At 42.6% G+C, this 17,657-nt stretch overlaps 1 protein-coding gene across 1 annotated transcript in view; it reads left to right on the forward strand.

Annotated features, from left to right (window-relative positions):
• Positions 1-4,660: 4,660 nt before the first annotated feature.
• CHN2 (chimerin 2) overlaps positions 4,661-17,657 on the forward strand; it is a 159,586-nt gene continuing 146,589 nt past the window's right edge. The window contains exon 1 of the mRNA XM_041411572.1: positions 4,661-4,973. Within this exon, the coding sequence (XP_041267506.1) occupies positions 4,925-4,973 (49 nt within the window). The 5' untranslated portion in view covers positions 4,661-4,924. The remainder of the gene's footprint in view (positions 4,974-17,657) is intronic.

Below are 17,657 nucleotides of genomic sequence, written 5' to 3' on the forward strand. Positions count from 1 at the left end.
TGGAGAGGGGCTGAGGAGACTCAAGATGTGCTGATTTCAAGACAGATTCTTGTAGGAGGGCTATTATGAAATGTCCCTGTATAATGGAGACTTCAACAGCTTAAAGATAGCAATAGATATGATTGTCTGCATTGGATTAATTTCTTTCAGATGAAGTAATCCAGGCTGATGCAGAGATTAATGTTACTGTAGGCCGTATCTAGTGACCCTTCTTTTTTTTCTCATCTATACTTGTGTTTTAAATTTCTTTTTCTGCAGCAGGAAGCATTCTGCCAAGTCAGTAAAATTAAAGAAATTCTATGCAGGGGTCTTTGCATCCACTTTGAAAGCGCCTACTATGTCTAAAGTTGAATGAGAGGAAACCAACATATTAAATATGTGGACAGCTAGCTATGCAATAAGCCATTTGGCCAACAGGGAAAAATCTGGCTTCTTGAGGGAAAGCAGTACAGCTCTGGCTGCATTTCTTTATTTTTTACTTCCAGGTTTTTCAACCCACCGTACAGAAGGCTGACTTTCTGCTTGCTTTTATCACATGGAAACAGTAACAACTATTTGTCAGCTAGGATTTGCCTTCACAAAGTCACTGCGAGTGAGCAGTGGTGGTGATGGCCCTGCAGAAGGCAGGTGGCCTTTCTCATCTGCAGAGCCTTTTTTTTGAAGTGAGGACACAAACCAGTACTTACCAGTTGGCTGGGGAGCCAAGGCCACTCCAGAGGTCACACCACAGCACAAAAGCAGCACAGACATGTCCCCAGCTGTCAAAGTCACTATGTTTTGCACTGATGGCTCTCCAAATGCAGGTCCTCACCCTGCTTACCTTACAATTTTACCAAAGTACATTCTTCCACCAGAGTTTGCATGACAATGAAATGATGCATGTACCTGCATAGCAACAGGTTTCAAAACACACAGTGAAAGAAAGTTACTTTCAAATATAATTTTACTTATTTTTGAGTTTGGTTCAATAGTTCTTGGCCTGCAAGACTTATTATTTGCTGTAATTCCATGGTGTCCACTCATTTTTGTTTATTGGAGAACAAAATATGTGTGAGCTCTAGCTTGAACAGGAGTTTCACCATGCCAAAGTATAAGATTGCATAATTAGGCTACAGAAATCGTGAGCTCTAGCTTGGAGTTTCACCATGCCAAAGTATAAGATTGCATAATTAGGCTACAGAAATAATCCAATACATTAAAAGTTGGAGAAACATTTTAGGTATTTTCTGAGATTTTTTGAGTGTGGGTTTTTGTTTTTGGTTTTTCTTTTAGAATCAAGCAGCAATGGGTTTGGGTTCCTTTAATATTCCAGCTATTACCTTGAGCTTCCTATATCTATTAGTTTTTGGAATACAATGACCTCTTCCGCAGTGAGTCAAATGTTATTTCAAATTTCACATTGAAATGTTTTAGCTGAGTTTTAGCATTAGTCAGGTACTCACTTCTTTGGAATGGTGCTATAGACTAAGGACTGTTTTTTTCTTCAACAAACTCTTTAATCTCTTAGTATATGTAAATAAATAAGTAAAATTTAAAAATAAAAAACAGCCGCAAAAAACAAGCACTCTAACTGCGTCAGTAAAACTACATTGAACCAATCTAGAAGCAAGGAAATCTTCAAGGAATCTTCCCCAAGAATGAAAACCAGAAAAGCTTTCAGATCTTTCTCATGCTTAATGCAAAGTATACAATTTTGTATTTTTCCTTTGCAACTCACTGTAAATGTCAAATGCAGTGTTCTAAGATCATAATACATAAGGAAATGTGATTTTTCTGAGTTCCTCAAAACTCTTAGAAGCTGTGACTTCTCATCAAAGTGCAGCTATCATGGAAGCAGGCACTAAATTTAGTTCTATAGGGAGGGTAAAGTAGAAGATTTTTATCAGAGTTATATGAAGCATAAACTTATGAAAATCCCAGGAATAGTTTACATCAGAGTTTACCAATTAAAGTTTATTCTTGATACTAAGTATTTCTATCATTATTAATGGATATATCTGGGGTCTGCCAAATTAGACTAGGGCAGAATCTGTTTACAGTTTCTGTAACATAGAGCTGAGATTTGATTGCATTGTCTTTACTTTGCACTTTTTGCAAAGCAAACAAGGCTACTTTTGTGTCATTTAAATTTGCTTCCCCTTTGATGTAGTAATTTCCCCTCTAGTTTAATGGCTTTTATGTTCTTTGCTTGTAGCAAGAAAAAGGCCATCCTGTCTTGAAATACGAGTTTCTTTTAATCTATGGTACATTTCACTTAACTTTATTAATTTACCTTTCAGTGTTGTAGCAACGGAGATTGCACAACCTCATACCTGCTGTTACCACAAAAATTATCTACAGTTGCTGGTTGATAATTTCAAAGGTACACACACTCATAACCAGACATGTTCATACTCACTGGTTTTGGATAGAAAATATTCCATTTCCAGTTACTGGAATATCTGAAGTAATCATTCTTTGAAGAAATTGCTCTCTTGATTTATCCAGATATTGGGGTGGAAAGACAATTTAAAATTAGTTAAGGAAAATCTTTTCTGTCTCCTAAATCTCAGCAGAATAAGGGGGTTTTCTTTCTTTCAGGTTATTTGCCCCGTCCCTGCAGATTCTGACAGTGTTGTTAACACCACCATATTTCACCAATCATATGAGACACAGTTCCAAGAGTTGCTGGAGAGACATGAGGGCAAGAGAGTTCTAGATTATGGAGGGGGAAATTAAGACATAACAGACTACAAGGAGGCAAACACTGGACAGAGATATAGCAGAAGAAGCAGAAAAAATGACCACATAGGATACAAGCAAATCCCATTTGACTATCTGAAACATCACACACATTGCAAGTAACAATTTACCAGGACAGTCTTGGTGTTCACTGTATTACTGCAGTATTTTCCTACACTCCAGGTATCAGCCTGGTTTTATGACCTATCTGCCTTTCTCATCTTGTCCTTAACATCCGGTCTTCAAAATGCGTGACACGAAATATTTGGCCAAAGACCAAAAAGCAGTGACACGCCTGTCCCGGTTTTACGTCCGTACGTGGCAATTTACAGATTAACAGGAGTTAGCGCTAAAGCCTGCTTGAAAGCTCGTTCCTTCTCACAGGGAGCGAGCCGTGGTTACATAAATCAAACCCGGAGAAGCCAGCTGGCCTCGGCCGCGTTGCCGGCGCTGCCGCAGGACCCCCGCGGGGGCAGCGGGACCCGGCAGCCGCCACGGTGGGCACCGCTGCCGCTGCCGCCTCCGCCGCTAGAGGGGACTCGGGACCTGTTTTCCCGAGGAAAAAACGGGAACCGGCTGCAGGTTCTAGGGAGCCCGGGCTGCATTTTGGCTCCGCGGGAAAAGGGAAGCGGCTGGGCGCGGGTTGCAGAGCGGGCAGGCGGTTTGCACGCTGGTTTGGGACGCGGAGCAGCTGGGTGGGTAAGGCTTAGATTGCCAAAGAAACTTTAATGCGCTTCCTCGCTCCCAAAGTAACTTTGTGTTAGAGACTCCCTGTTATGAAACATGGAAGGCTTTCATAAATCAGCGTCATGGCAAATAGGTTTTAAGCTTCTTACAGATCCCGTGCCAGCAAGACTGTGTGCCATGCAACTCGGGAGCCCACCTTCCTGTAGCCTTTCCACCCCCGTTTTATAAAGTGAGATGGAAGCTTTGGCTGGCGATAAAACATTGGAAAAGGGAACGAGAAGGACAGACAACAGGCGGAAACCTCCAAGTGATGCTTTCTCGGCTTTTCTTCTTTCCCACTTGCACACTAACACACAGGGCTGCGAAGCCGGCGGGTCGGCCAGACCCTCCATGCCCCCGTTGGATGCTGCAGCCGCCCTCCGTGTGCCCTCAGATACCCCTGGCCGGGAGGGCTGCGGGGGGAGGTGGGAGGGAGAACCCAAACTGTGGCCAGGCCGGGGCCCAGCACTGGCTGTGCACCTGGCAGGGCAAAACCCCGTGTTGCTGTCGGCCTGTTTTTTGGTTTTTTTTTACTAAGAAAAACGGATGTCAGAAGGGAGGAAAAAAAAATAAAAGAAAAGGAAAAAAAAAAAAAAGAAAAAAAAAAGAGGGAAAAAGGCGAAGGTGGGAGATTGCCCGGAGGGAGAGAGAGCCCCGCGGGAACGGAGAGAAGCCCGCGGGGACAGGAGAGGACAAAGGGCGGCGAGGGCGAGGGGAGCAGCCCTGCCCCGGCCGTAGCGGCGCGGCAGCGGGGTCCGCGGCGGGCAGGGGTCGGCGGAGCGCAGCCCAGCGCGGAGCCCACACTGCGGTACCGCCGAGGCAGCGCCGGCCGAGGCGCTCAACAGGCGCTGCCGCCCCGCCGGGACGGGGCCGGCACACGGCAGGAGCCGCGCTCGCTGCCAGCCCCGTGCCAGGCGGCGGCGGCGGCCGGGAAGGGGCTTGGCCGCCGCTCGGCGGGGCTGCCGCGCCGCCGGGGCTCGACCGAGCGGGACCCACCCTGCCCGCTCAGCCGGGGCCGGCAGACCGGCCGGCAGCGCCGCCGCTTCCTTTGTGTGCGTGAGGGGAGCTGCGGCGGGTCCCCGCGGCGGGCTGTCAGCGCTGCCCGCGAGGAGGCGGGGAAGGGAAGGGACGGGAAGGGAAGGGAGGAGGCGAGGGAAGGCGCTGGCAGGGCGGCTCTCGCGTCCCCGTCACAAGGTAAGCCCTGCTCCCCAGGGCGGAGAGAGGCGCTGGAAGCGCCGCGGGGCCCTTTGCCTGACCTGCCGAGCGGCTTCGCCCAGCCCCGGAGCGCGGCCGGCAGCGCCTCGGCGGGTCGCCGCCGCCTCCTGCTCCCCGGCGGCGCGGGGAGCCGAGCGCGGGCTGCGGCGGCGGCTCGGCGCGGCGCGGCTCCGGCACTTTGCGATGGGCTGGCGGCAGCGGCGGCCGGACAGCAGCGGGGGCCGACGCGGGGCTCGCAGCTAAGGGGCGAGGAGGAGGGACCATGGCCGCATCCAGCAACTCCAGTTTGTCCGGCTCGTCGGTTTCCTCCGGTAAGTTTCTCCAGCGAGCGCCGCATTTCTCCCCTCCCTCCATTTTAGCAGGGATCTACCTGTCTGCAGAGCGCCTCGCCGTCCCGCTCGCCCCGACCGCGCGGCAGGCGCTCCCCGAGCCCCGCCGGGCGCTCCCCCGGGGCGGCGATGCCACTGCCCGGGGTCAGCTGTCCCTCAGGCGGCACCGAAGGGGCAAGCCGGGACGGGGGAAGCGCGGCGGGGCCCGGTTCGCCTCCCCGCCGCCCTGCCGTGCCTTTGTGCGGGGTGAAGGAGTAGGGAGCCCCGCGCCCGGCTCCCTCGCCGGGGCAGCAGCATCCCTCCTGGCTCGGGAAGGGGCGCGCCCGCGGCCCCGTGCCCGGCGCGGTACCGGGAGCTGCCGGGAGCCGCGGGGCTCGGGGTGAGGAGGGCATGCCAGGACCAACGCGCATCCTCTGCCGTGGTCCCCGCGGTACAGGACGGGCCCCGTTTCGCGCCCCGGAGCGTCGTGGTGCTCTGGGGCGGGCGGGGGTTGCCAGGCGTGCCGCTTGGTGGGTGTTGTGGCACACCTCGCGTTTTCAGTACTTCTGCAGGACTGGGAACAATTAAATTCCCGATCCAGATTAAAAATGCTCCAGGTGACGGACTGCCCCAGGGTTTCCGCCGCGGGTGTGAGGCGCTTGTGCCTGCTCGGGGTTTTGGGGATGCTGGGAGGGAGGCGGTGCGGTGCAGCGCTCTGCCCCGCTCACGGTGCGGGGCTGGCTGCGCTGCAGACCCGCAGGAAGACAGAAAAGTTACGGTGCGTTTTTAACCCAGGCAACCTGAAATTGAAAGCAGTGATACAAGAGTACCACTGCCTGCTGCTTAGCTCACGAGCAGTTACTGTAATATTTGAGTTATGAGAAATTGGCTGAGAGTAACATCCTGGCATTTCAGTAGGCTGAACGAGTAAATAGAAGCATGAACAACTTAGGGGTTCAAGGGACTTGTGACTCAGTGTTTTATTTGAGGTGCCAGACGGAGATTTTTAGGAACATTTCTTAAACATAGCAATATGTGCTGTGAACAGCAGACAAGCTCCTCTGACTATCAATACAACTCTAGCAAAATATAAATAAATGTAAAGGCCAATGAGCAGCTACGGTTTTTTTAAAGACAATGTACATAATTTACACAACATATTCTATGCCACTGCTCCAGTGTTCAACACTTACAAACAGATCTGAAGAAAGAGCTAGGTCCTAAAAACATTTTTTTAAGAGTTTTAACAAAAACCCACAAACATTGCAAGCCCCTATTGCCTTGACTCAAAAGCACCTGAATGAAGTAGGCATGAGAAATTCTGCCTTGTGCTCATATTCACCATGCAAGATTTGCAAGACCAAAATGAAAATAAGCAAGAATCCAGCCAACTTTATGGCTTATTAGTGAAGGTACTCATCTGGGCAATGTGGTTTTATTTTATGCATCATTTGTATAATTTTACATCTAAGTTGTGTGATAAAACCAGAAACAACTTTAACAGCCCAGACTGGAACCTCTGACTCTCTTCCTTGGTGCTTTAACCATTAAGCTGCCAAAGCATGCCCCAAGCTTGGAGAAAGTGTGTAGCTCCCTTGCTCAATGAATCTCACGGTCTTTCTTACTGCTGCAGTGTCTGTAGAAGGATGCTGAATGCATACCTCTGAATCTCCTCTGGCTTTACTAAATCTGGGCTTCAGGATCCTTCTTGTGAATTGAGAGATGTGCATCCCCTGCAGAGTTGGTTCAAAGGCCTGAAATTCAGGGAAGAGTGGGAGTTCAGCTACATCCTTGGTGTGAGCAATTGATGTCATCCAACTCCAGGTGGCCTCCTGCTCATCAGGTAAATCTAGTGCTAAAAATAACATCCAGCCAAGGAACTGAGATCTAGGCTTTAGCTGTACATCATTAAAAGATGCACATCAGGAGTTGACACATGACAGTACCCTGCTTTGTATGAAGCCCTTAGCTATGGCCTACAATGGTTTGTGGTTTGTCTTTTGTTTTGTATTTTTGCAAGCGTGAGCACAGCTGAGCCTTGGCCCATGCCTGGGGCTCTTAGGTGCCACAGCAGTACAACTAATAAATACTGTCAAGTACTCTGTAAAGCAATGAGTGACCTTGACTTTCATAACTTAGGACCTTGGAATGTTTTTTTGGTTTTGCTCCAGTTTATTCAATCTATATTTCTTCTATGCATATACTAACCAGCAGTTAAATTTGCTGCAGCATGATAAAGTTGCCAATATTAGCAGACACACCATATCTGACTTTGTGCAGCTGTATTCTGGCTGTCTGTGGTTTAAGTTCTCAGAACTCAACAAGTCTTACAGCAATTTGTTTGCATGGTCTAAACAAACAGTCTTGCCTTAAAATTTAGTTTGGTAGAATTTATATGTATGCTTAACATGCCAATATGAAGATTTCCAAATAGTATAATTATTTCTATTCCACAGAAGAGGGGAGGTTATACTACCACTGTACATTCTACTAATACAAGAAGGAAATGAATTTTGAGGTTGTTAACAGAATACCATGCTGCAGAACTCAGCTCTACCACTACTTACTAATGCTGCCAAAGCTCAAGAATGTGTTACTACAAGTGACCATTTGTGATGTAGCACTTCTGCTTCAATTCCTGCCAATTCATGTCAATGAGAAAGTTAAACAGTTCAAATATAGTCATTGTGAGGAAGCTGCCCAAGAATTTTATAGTGTAGATATTCGGCTTGCCCACTTATATTTCTGTAAATGTACAAGTGCGATTTATAGTCTTCACTTGATCTTGTGTCTACATTAAAGGTCAGAATCTGGTTCTGTTCTGGAGTAATTATTTATAAGGACTACCTGCCCAGTGTCATGGCAGGGTGGTGAACTGTAAGTGTTGTACAGATGGGGAGCTAACATGCATGGAGGGCTATGACTTCAACTATCCACTGATTGTAAAGCAAATATTCATGCTTAAGAGGCTGTTACTCCTTTGATTTCACAGCTGGAGGACCAGTCCCTCCTTCAGAGCTTGTGTCTGTGGTCTGTGTGCTCATCTCAAGAGCCACTGTGAGGCTGCTAATTATAGGTTCAATAATATGAGGTTCCCATCTGACAGAAGCTTATGAAGGACTTTTTTCAGTAAGCTGGCATTCACTGGTAGAAAAATCTACAGGAGAGCCATGGGTATTTGTATTGTATTTCTTCATATATCATTTCTTCAAGTTCTCTGCTTTTGGTAACAGAACTTAAGCTGCCCTGACTACCAGCTGTTGTGTTTGAAGCGGCTGGGGGAGAAAGAAGGGTAATATTCTGGGTGAAGAAGGGGGCATGGTAAGCAATTACATTAAGTATTCCTTTTTGGACCTTAAATAAATCTGCACACAGTATAAAAAGCTGATCTTTTAATTACTTCCACTGGGAATTCCACTTTACTTTCCTGTAATCTCTTCTTTAACACATACCCAGGTGATCTATTAGCTGTATTCATTGCAAACCCCTAAATTTTGCTCTTCTCCCAAGATGAAGTGCTGATTTAACTGCAAGCAGCATCTTTTCTCTGTCTCCTATCCTCTAAAGAAAACTGTACATGTTTTTATACTTTTCTTCATGCTGCAGTCTTCTTAAAATAGACATTCCCTTACCAGTGCCCATCTTAGTATTGACCCTTATTCTCACTCATTATAATCTTTCTTTTTAAAAACTTCTCTGCTGTTACTGAAACTTCTTGGCTTTTTCCTGGCAAACAATCCACCTCTCCCACTTGGTCACTAGCAGCCTCCAGTTTCCTCCACCCAGTAGCCAAATACTGATTATACAGAATTGATGAACTTGAGACTCGACTTTCTGGAATGTAAATAGAAGCTTGAGTGAAGAGACCTTTGTGGGTAGCCTGCTTTGCTTCTCAAAGAAGCAAGAAATGCAGTGTGTTTGCCACCTAGGCTCAGTGCAGAGGTATTTCTAGGCACTGTTTCCCACCTGGGCTCAGTGCAGAGGAATTTCTAGGCACTATTTCCCACCTAGGCTCAGTGCAGAGGTATTTCTAAGCACTGTACTTCTTCATGCAGTTGTGCCATCCAAAGTTAGTACAATGTGGCCATAAATGCCAGCTGGCTTTTAAAGCTGCCATTCTGCTTGAGAAGTCTTATGCCAGATACCCTCACTGTGGCAGGTGGGTGGGTTAGATAGCTTGGGCTGTCTGTCAGGTAAGGGTCCACACCGATAAGCCTGATAAATGACAATGTGTAGCCAGGCTGCCTCTGACAGTAGGACTCAGATTGTGCCAAAACCTTTGCATGAGCCTGAGCCTGTGCTGTGAGAGTGGTAATACTGCAGGAATTCAGGTTGGAACCCAAGGCAAATATGTAAATGCGTGTGCCAGTGTACCCAGTATTTTGTTTCTTCTTTGAGCTCCAAAGACAAGTTTGCAGGTGTTAGGCTGAAGGGATAGCTCAGCACCTTTCTGCTTCCCATCTGAATTGGTGCTTCTTCTTGTGCTGTAAGCATTTTGAGTAATACCTGTCAGTAGAGCAGGGGATGGAGTTAAAACACAAAGGCAAGCTTTCTGCTACAGGCTGAGAAGGGCTTGTGCGTTTTCTCAGGGCATTTTTACTTTTCAGTTGGGTCCACTGCTCTAATGAAAGATAGCTGCTTCTCCCCTCAGTCCCCTCCTGTTGCAAACTCAAGTACTGTATAGAAGACTGTTACAAAGTAAAGTCACCAATTATTGATGGTATTTTTTTTAATTGAAAGTGAAACATTTTTGTGTCTCAAAGATCAGAGGAAAATACCTTTAAGTATCATTTAAGAACTGACCCTTATTAATTAATAATTACTTTTATGGTTCATAAACTAATACTTGTAATAAATTGAAAGGCAGCAAATTGTTGGGTTTTTTTAAATAAATGAGCATGAGTAGTTTAAAGAAAGCATAGTTCTCAACTGTGGGTTTTTACACACCCTCTACTTTTTGAGAAGGATTAAAAAATGCTTATCAAGGGAAGAAGAAAAATCTTTGATGATTCTAGTGACTTAACAAGGTCAAAATAAAATATTAAAGGCTCATGACTCTCTGGGGGTCATGAAGGTGCTATGATGTGAAATAGGCAGATATATTATAAAAATGAAAGTCAACATGGACCGATTTTAATTAAGATGCAAGCAAGTGGGAAGAAATGAAATTACTATTGTACAGAGATTCAGAGAGATTCTAATTGGGAAAAAGATTAATAAATGAAAATAGATGTTTATTCTTAATGATTTAATAGAAATAGTGTTGTGAAACTGGCACACGAAAGCTATTGAAATCATGCTGTCGTTATGCTGATAAGGTGCTGCTTTTGATTTTTAAAAGGGCAATAATGGGTTTCTTTATTTCTGTTCCTCATGCCAAGCTTCTGCTGGCCAGGGTGTTCTAGCTCTAAATTAAAGCTGAAGTCTTTTGTATTTGATGATTACAAAGAACTCACCATTCTTACTAAAAATAATAAAAATTCAAAAAGAAAAAAAATGCCATAGTACTCCATTCTAATGTAGTGATTGATTCAACAGTTAGTTACTGACCATGTAGGCTGTGATTATTGAGAATAAAATAGCCTGAAAACTGGTACAATGCATGTCTGCTTCACAATTTAGCTTATAATCACTCATGCTTTGTAAAGCAAAAGTCTTGTTCTTCTTAGGGATCTGCCTGTCTCACAGACATATGTGGAGGATCAGGTGAACAGTCTTTCATGCTGTCATGCTCATGACCTTTTTGGACATCCGTTCCATTGGAGTTCTTGCCTCCTGTTTGATGGTTCTAAGGAAGCTTACATATGCCAAATGCTGAGTGATTGTAGGCAGGAATATTTTTACTTTGGTGAATGTTATAATGAGGCCTCTTGTATCTCCATGTCCATGATGTTTTATATGTCTGAAATCATAATGATTTGGCTATAGTGGTACATAGGTAAGTCTTAAACCTGGGGTTTTAGAAAAAAAAAAAAAAACACCTTTTTTCAAAGCTAATTTGTTTATATACATACCTTTGGCTAAAGGGCAGCACTGGCTGGATTGGCCTCGCTTACAGCACTGAATGCTGGCAGAAGCTGTTCCCATGCTGGGGAGCCAGTCTGTTGTCACTCGTTCTTCTCTTCTCCCAAAGGAAGACATACTGAGGAGATTAAATATTTGGAGAACTCTGTGTTAGGGAATGGCACATTTATATTGCACAAAAAAGCTTTTGTTGCAGGGGAATGTAGCAGGATTTATACAAGAAGCTATAAATCTGTAATTCTGTAAATATCACATTTTTTACAGGTGTAGTCACAGTTTGTCTAAGAATTATACAGTATCTAGTGTAAATGTATAGTTTTAACTGCTATGAATAATGACCCATTCTTGCTGTCTTTTTCTGACCTTTGATTATGAGAATGTAAATTTGAATGTTGCATTTGGAGGTGGTTATTACCAACTATGAATCATGCAGAATTCAGCAGTAATTGTTTCATCACCCTGTTTTACTCAGCAATAGTCTAAATCCTAGGGCTGGAGGGTGAGTGTATCCCTGCAGAAGGGAACTGATGTTGCAATAGTGCTCTCATAACATTAACACACTTCAAAGTTTGCCAATGAAACTTGACAGTGCAGGCTGATGTACTTGGTAAGGTAAGGTGAAGTTAAAGGGTTTTTAAAATTCAGAAGAATACACAAGTAACACATGTCTCGCTTCTGGTATTATTGATCAAGGTCATCACAAAAGGATCAGTTCAGTAAATAAGATATCTGTTCTGAGGATATCTTTATCAGGCAGTACAATTCCACAGAGACAAGGTGTTTCCAGTGTGGTGCTATTACTGACAGTGTAGAAGGTACTAGGTGGGGACTGTCTTATCATCAGTAAATCACGTGTCACCTGCTCTGACCTGTGTCAAGTCACATTTCTCAGTTTCTTCTCACAAGCTTGTCATGTAGCTGTTCCTCTTCTTCCTTCTCTTCTTCTTGTTGGCTGCTTAAGCATTACTTGTAGCTTTTAGATGAAGTGGTGTGTTTATGGTGTTACACTTTTTGTTTTGTCATGGAACAAAAATGGATGTTAGGAGAGATGGAGATCTCAGTTTGTAAATGCAGCTCAGTTGTTGAGCAGATGTTTAATTGCTAAAAATTTGTCTTATCTTGACAGATCAATTGGTTCAATGTTTGGCTTCATGTCTGACAAGGAAGAAAAATGGCAAGTACACATCATGTAAAGGCATATGGGGCACAACCATTGCAAAGGCAGGCAGAAGTTCCCTGGAGAAGGAGTTCTTCTCCAGCAGTGGCTGTGTGCCAGAGGATGTGTGCTGTGGTCAAAAGCAAAAGAAGCCTAAGAGCTCTTTCAGCATTAAGTGTGCCATCAAAAGTCGTGGATATTTGCTGTCATATTTTTCTGCTGTCTGAAGCTGCACTGATTCCACCTTAATTCCCCAATAAACTAAATCAAATTTCCTCAAAGGAAAGAGGAAAGGATGGGGGGAGCATGAGAGACCCAGACTCTCAATTTTCATACAATTCTCAATTTTCAGCTTCTCAGAGGCATTGATATGGTTGCTGTTAAAGCCAGTTGAGTGCCACTTTTTGTGTGGCTGAACCCTACCTTTCTGTGCATGTAGTGCTGTAATATTTTGGCACATTCCACAGTGCTGTGGCTGCACAGACAATGCCAGCCCTTGCGTGTCCCATTTTTAAGCAGTTACAGTGTGTATAAGCATGTACAACTTAATAGCAAACCATATCCTCTCCTGATGTTGAGAGTTAGGCACTGCCTAGAACAGAGACATAACATTGACTGTGGACCTCTTTGGCATGGAAAATTAGAGAAGCTGGTGGCTGATCCAGGCTGTTAGCACATTTGGATAACTTCGCAGGAGAAAGATCCATCTACTGCTGTTAAGCACAATGATAGCAGCCCTGCCTGAAGTCCCTGAGCTGTATGTAAGCTGGAAAGCTGGTGAAATATGTACGCTATAAAGCTGCTGTATTCTTTAACACTTCCTTATGTATCCACTGATAGTCACTGTGGGAGATAATCTACTGATCTGACCTGTCGTTGCTGTTCTTATCTGGTAGAGTTACTGCTGCTGAGTCAGCACACCTTTGCTTCTGGGTCCTGAGTTCTAAAGCCAAGGGCTCCTAAAAGAGAAGAAAAATTGGGGGCAAGTTTAAAATATGGAATGCTGATGTTATATTTTGCAGGTTAAAAACAAAACCAAAACCTGCACTGTGTTACAAGGAGACCTGATAGGAAAAATCGTACTAATCATGTGCTGTATTGAAAAGTATATAAATTTGTCTCAAGCTCCCTTTCTTGTCTTGATTGAAAGACTTTTTCCCTCTTCTCCTTTGCCTTGTGAATACATGAACCAGCTGGATTTATGATCAACTACAGCTGGATCACATTTCATTCTTACTGATTCCAATATTAAGGCTAGCAATTAATGGACTTTCAAGAGCTAGAACAGAATTTTTCATATACAGTTCCTCAAAGCTCCAAGATTTAGGGCTTAACAAAAAAAACTGAATGTTGCAATCAAATTTTTGTAATTCACAGAAGTGTAATAAAGCTAAATAAATTATTTGTAGAAGATTTGGTTTGTTGATGAAAAACCCTTTATGAAGACAAGGTTTTAAGTCCTGACTCTTCAAGCTGCTTGGTCCCTTCTGTTCCCACTTCATTGAGTTAGTAAATCAGCAGCTACTGGACGGGGTAGCTGCTTTTCTGAGTATTTTTATGCAGTTTCCATTAAAGTGGCATCTGCTGTTACGACGGGACAAATTATTATAAGCTATGTGGTAAAACTCCCCTCATCCAAGTACATGGCTTATTTAATATTAAACTGATTTATTTTATATATATATATATATGTATGTATGTATGTAAGTTCACTGGTGACGAATTTCCAAGGATTATGTACAAGACTTAAATTTCTATAAATACCTGCTTCTTGAGGGAGCATACTCTCCATAACACCTGATCTTCTGCCAGATAAACCAAGGTGATGGACAGCTTTTAGCATCATGATGTGATAGCTCTCTATTTGTTTTATTTTGCAATCTGGGGCATGTGGTTAGAATGTTTCATGTTGACAAATGTATTTACTGAAAGAATATTGAACCCTTTGATGGCTTAACAAAAAATGGATAGACAAATTTCAATTCTAAGATTCCTCATGCTCCTTCATCTCTATTGTATTGGTGTATGTTGGAAATTTTGCTCAAGTTTAGAGATAACTATAAATAATGAAATTGAAGTGACTGTCATGGTTGAAATTTAAGGCTGGAAGATATATTAATCCATGGAAATAGCAAATGACAGGTGTGCTTTTTTCTCCTGTTGCATTATGACACTAAAACCAGCATTAAATCAGCAAGCCATTGAGAAATAAACTTAGCTGGAGGATGGAGGTAAGAAGTTATACTGGTGAGTATTCACAAAGTTACTGTAGACAAAAAACAGATGTTTTTATTTTGGTTGTACAGAAAGAAGAATCAGGACCCTGAACTCTCTTTACAAAGCAGATTGCTGTATCAGCCCATGGTATTTACCAGGGTGGGAATGTATGGTTTTTTAATGTAGAATTGCTGTCATTTTGGTAGTGGATGAGTGCAATAAGCATGGGAGAGAGAAGGCCTGCTGCAAAATGTTGAATGCTGGGTTCAGGCCTTACCTGGTGTTTCTGAGTGAGCACATGAACAGATGAGCTCCAAGGCATAGCATCAGTCCCTGGCCACAAAATCTTAGGTTGTTGCCCCTTTTCCTCCAACTGAACCAGCAGGTGACTGTCAAAGTGAAGAATTATCTTGTCCTGTGGTGGCATTTTAGGTCCACATGTGATACAATTGCATTTCTATGGTACAAAGTTTCAGGGTTTTATGGAACTCTCCAAGAGCTGCATTTCCATCCACACGGTGCCTGGAGTGACCACTGTGGTGGCTTTCCCTGTAGCAGTTTGAGTGATTTCTCCTGCAATTTGAAGAAGTATTGTGAATACATGAGGTTTTCTGGGCCTGCTGTTGGGTAGCATGGCTGGCTAGTGCTTTTGCACACTGCTGAACAGTTGTTTTATTTCCTTTCAGAATTGATGGATTAGTTCCTTCAATAAGCTCCAAGAAAGAAAACCCATGAAACTCTCCTCCCAAATCCATTAAATTGCCTTATACCATTTATTTTAAAAATAAATCTGAAGAAATTAAGTATAAGTGCAAAATCAGAGTTAAGTGTATTATTTTTAATGATTAATGTAACAGTAAATCTTTAAGCACTGGCAACTTAAGAAATCAACACATAGTGTATGATTTCCTCTAGCACTACAAAATATGGCAATTGTGTACAGGTTATATATGGCCTTGTTTGCACATGAAAGCTATTTTTAAAAAAGATTGTAAGAGCTATACTGAAAAAAAAAAAAAAACTTTCAAACATGGGTATATTATGGAACAGTTATTCTGGAACAGCTATTCCTGAGCATTGTTCAGTTATGTTATAGTAATGTAGATCATTGACTTAAAAGGTGTAGAAATACACCCTTAATTATATTCATTTGTTAAGTAACACTAAGCTTCTCATCTTTCATTTTCCTTTCTGCTGGATATATTCTTGGAAGCTCACTGCTACCTTTTTTCAGAGACAGAATGCATTCCTGGCATCAGAAATTTAAAACTGAACCTACCATTTTCAAGGTTTTTTTTCTCCTTTTATTTAGTTTTTTGTTGTTTAGCCCAGGAGCTGTTCACATGATGGTTTAACTACAAAAGGATGAAACAAAGATAAAGATGATTAATTTCAGAGTAAAAGCTTGCTAAACAAAACAGGTCATTATTAGTTAGAAGTGTTCATAGGCATGTGAGAGGTGCAGTCAGGGCTGGAGGTCTACTTTGCTGAATGTTGTTGAACAGGATATTATAATTACTACTGTATCATTTGTGCTGACAATACACTTATATAGATATCAGGTGAAAAAGCCACAGAGAAGTTGGTAACTGTGTAAATATAGAATAAATGTCTGTTGGGAGAACAAAAAACATGTAATTTGAAAAATGCTAGGAGCATGAGGGTAGTATGTGTAAACTACAGTCAAAATGGTGAAAAACTGGCACACTTTTGCTAATGACATGTATCAAAATCTGTGTGTATGTTTAAGAAACTAAAAGGAATGAGAATGTTTAGGAAAATAGCAGACATTTGCTCGCTTCCCCCCATGAGCCATTTCTCCTTTAATTCTGTTAACCAAGAAGAAGGAGGCACATTTTCTCTAAAGAGTCACTGCAGAGAACTTTGGCTTGTGGAAAACCTTTTTTGTCTTGTGTTTGTTTTAGGTCCCTTGATCTCTTTTGGTTTGATGAGTGTGTGTCATCACTTGGTGTTGCAATTGCTTCCTCTTGCTCAGATGTGACAGTAATAAATACATTCACTGAAAAGTGTAATTTAAAATTTATATTATTCACAGTTATTGGCAAGTACTGTAGCCTAAGCGATGAAAATGAGGGAGAGTCTGGTTCAGGTTGATTTTTTAAAAAAGAATTTATTTGACTTATCAATATGCATAATAAGCTTATGAAAATAGACTTTTCAAAAATTAAGTAAGGAAAAACTCAATATAAAATGATTGTAAGTGTAATTGAGTAGTGTAATTTACTTTCACTTTACAGGAAAAGGCTTTCAGCTCCACTTCTTAAGCAGCTTTAGAAAATGGCACACTGACTCCTGGCAGTAGTGTATTGATTGAAAGCACCCAAAGCATCTAGAAAGCATAAGTGAACATAAATTTGTCTGAAAGGGAAGTGTTTTGTAAAAGAAAACTCCATCACTGTCTAGGGTTTGTAAGAAGTATATTCACTTCAAAAGTACCGGAAATACTATAATATATCATTAAAAACTTGGTAACTGTAGGATTTCTTTAAAAACTCTTTTTTTTCATCACCCTGTAGGTACTTAACTAATCTTCACAATACCTGTTTCACAATTGGGAAGAAATTAGGCAGAAAAATGGAACCACTCAGCTACTATCATGGATAAAATTGAAGTCTAGATAGAAAAAAACTAGAAGATTCATCAGGAAACATTCTTTGTTCATCAGTGAATGCATTGCAGTCCCTCCTCAGACCTCACTGAAACTTGACTTCATATAAAGGATGTATTTTGTCCTCCATTCCTACAGTTTACCTTATTTTGGTTTTGTGTAATAGTGCATCCTAATTTGTCTTATACATTTTTGGTTCTTTTTATTAAATCAGTTTACATGCTTTGTGTCAGTAAAGTTTAGATAGATTTCTTTTTGTTTACTCCTCCTTTCTCACATGTACTGTCTTCCCCCAGATGTAAAGCTTTTCTGTGCTTAGGCTTGGGTTTAGGTAGACTTATGCTTAAACCAGTTAAGTAACTGCAAGAGATGTCAATCACAGGAACAGTGTTATCCTGGATTTATGTTCTAACAGTTACTTAGGCTGATGCTGACTTTCCACATCCTTGATGATCAGACTGTTCCAGAGTAAACATTTCAGAACAGATTTGTTCACTGCTACGTACTTGAGGAAATTGGTGCTGTTCATTTCTAGGGCTGTGGAGCACCATTTGGAATAGCAGCTGCTGAGGTAACGATTTGGACGTGTCCCCTACCATCCTTGAAAGGAGAAACATCGTGGGCGCACAAAACCTTTCCAAAATATCAACGACATGCAAGC

This window comes from Onychostruthus taczanowskii, unplaced genomic scaffold (genome assembly GCF_017590055.1).
Source record: "Onychostruthus taczanowskii isolate IOZ18803 unplaced genomic scaffold, ASM1759005v1 scaffold36, whole genome shotgun sequence".
NCBI lineage: Eukaryota > Metazoa > Chordata > Aves > Passeriformes > Passeridae > Onychostruthus > Onychostruthus taczanowskii.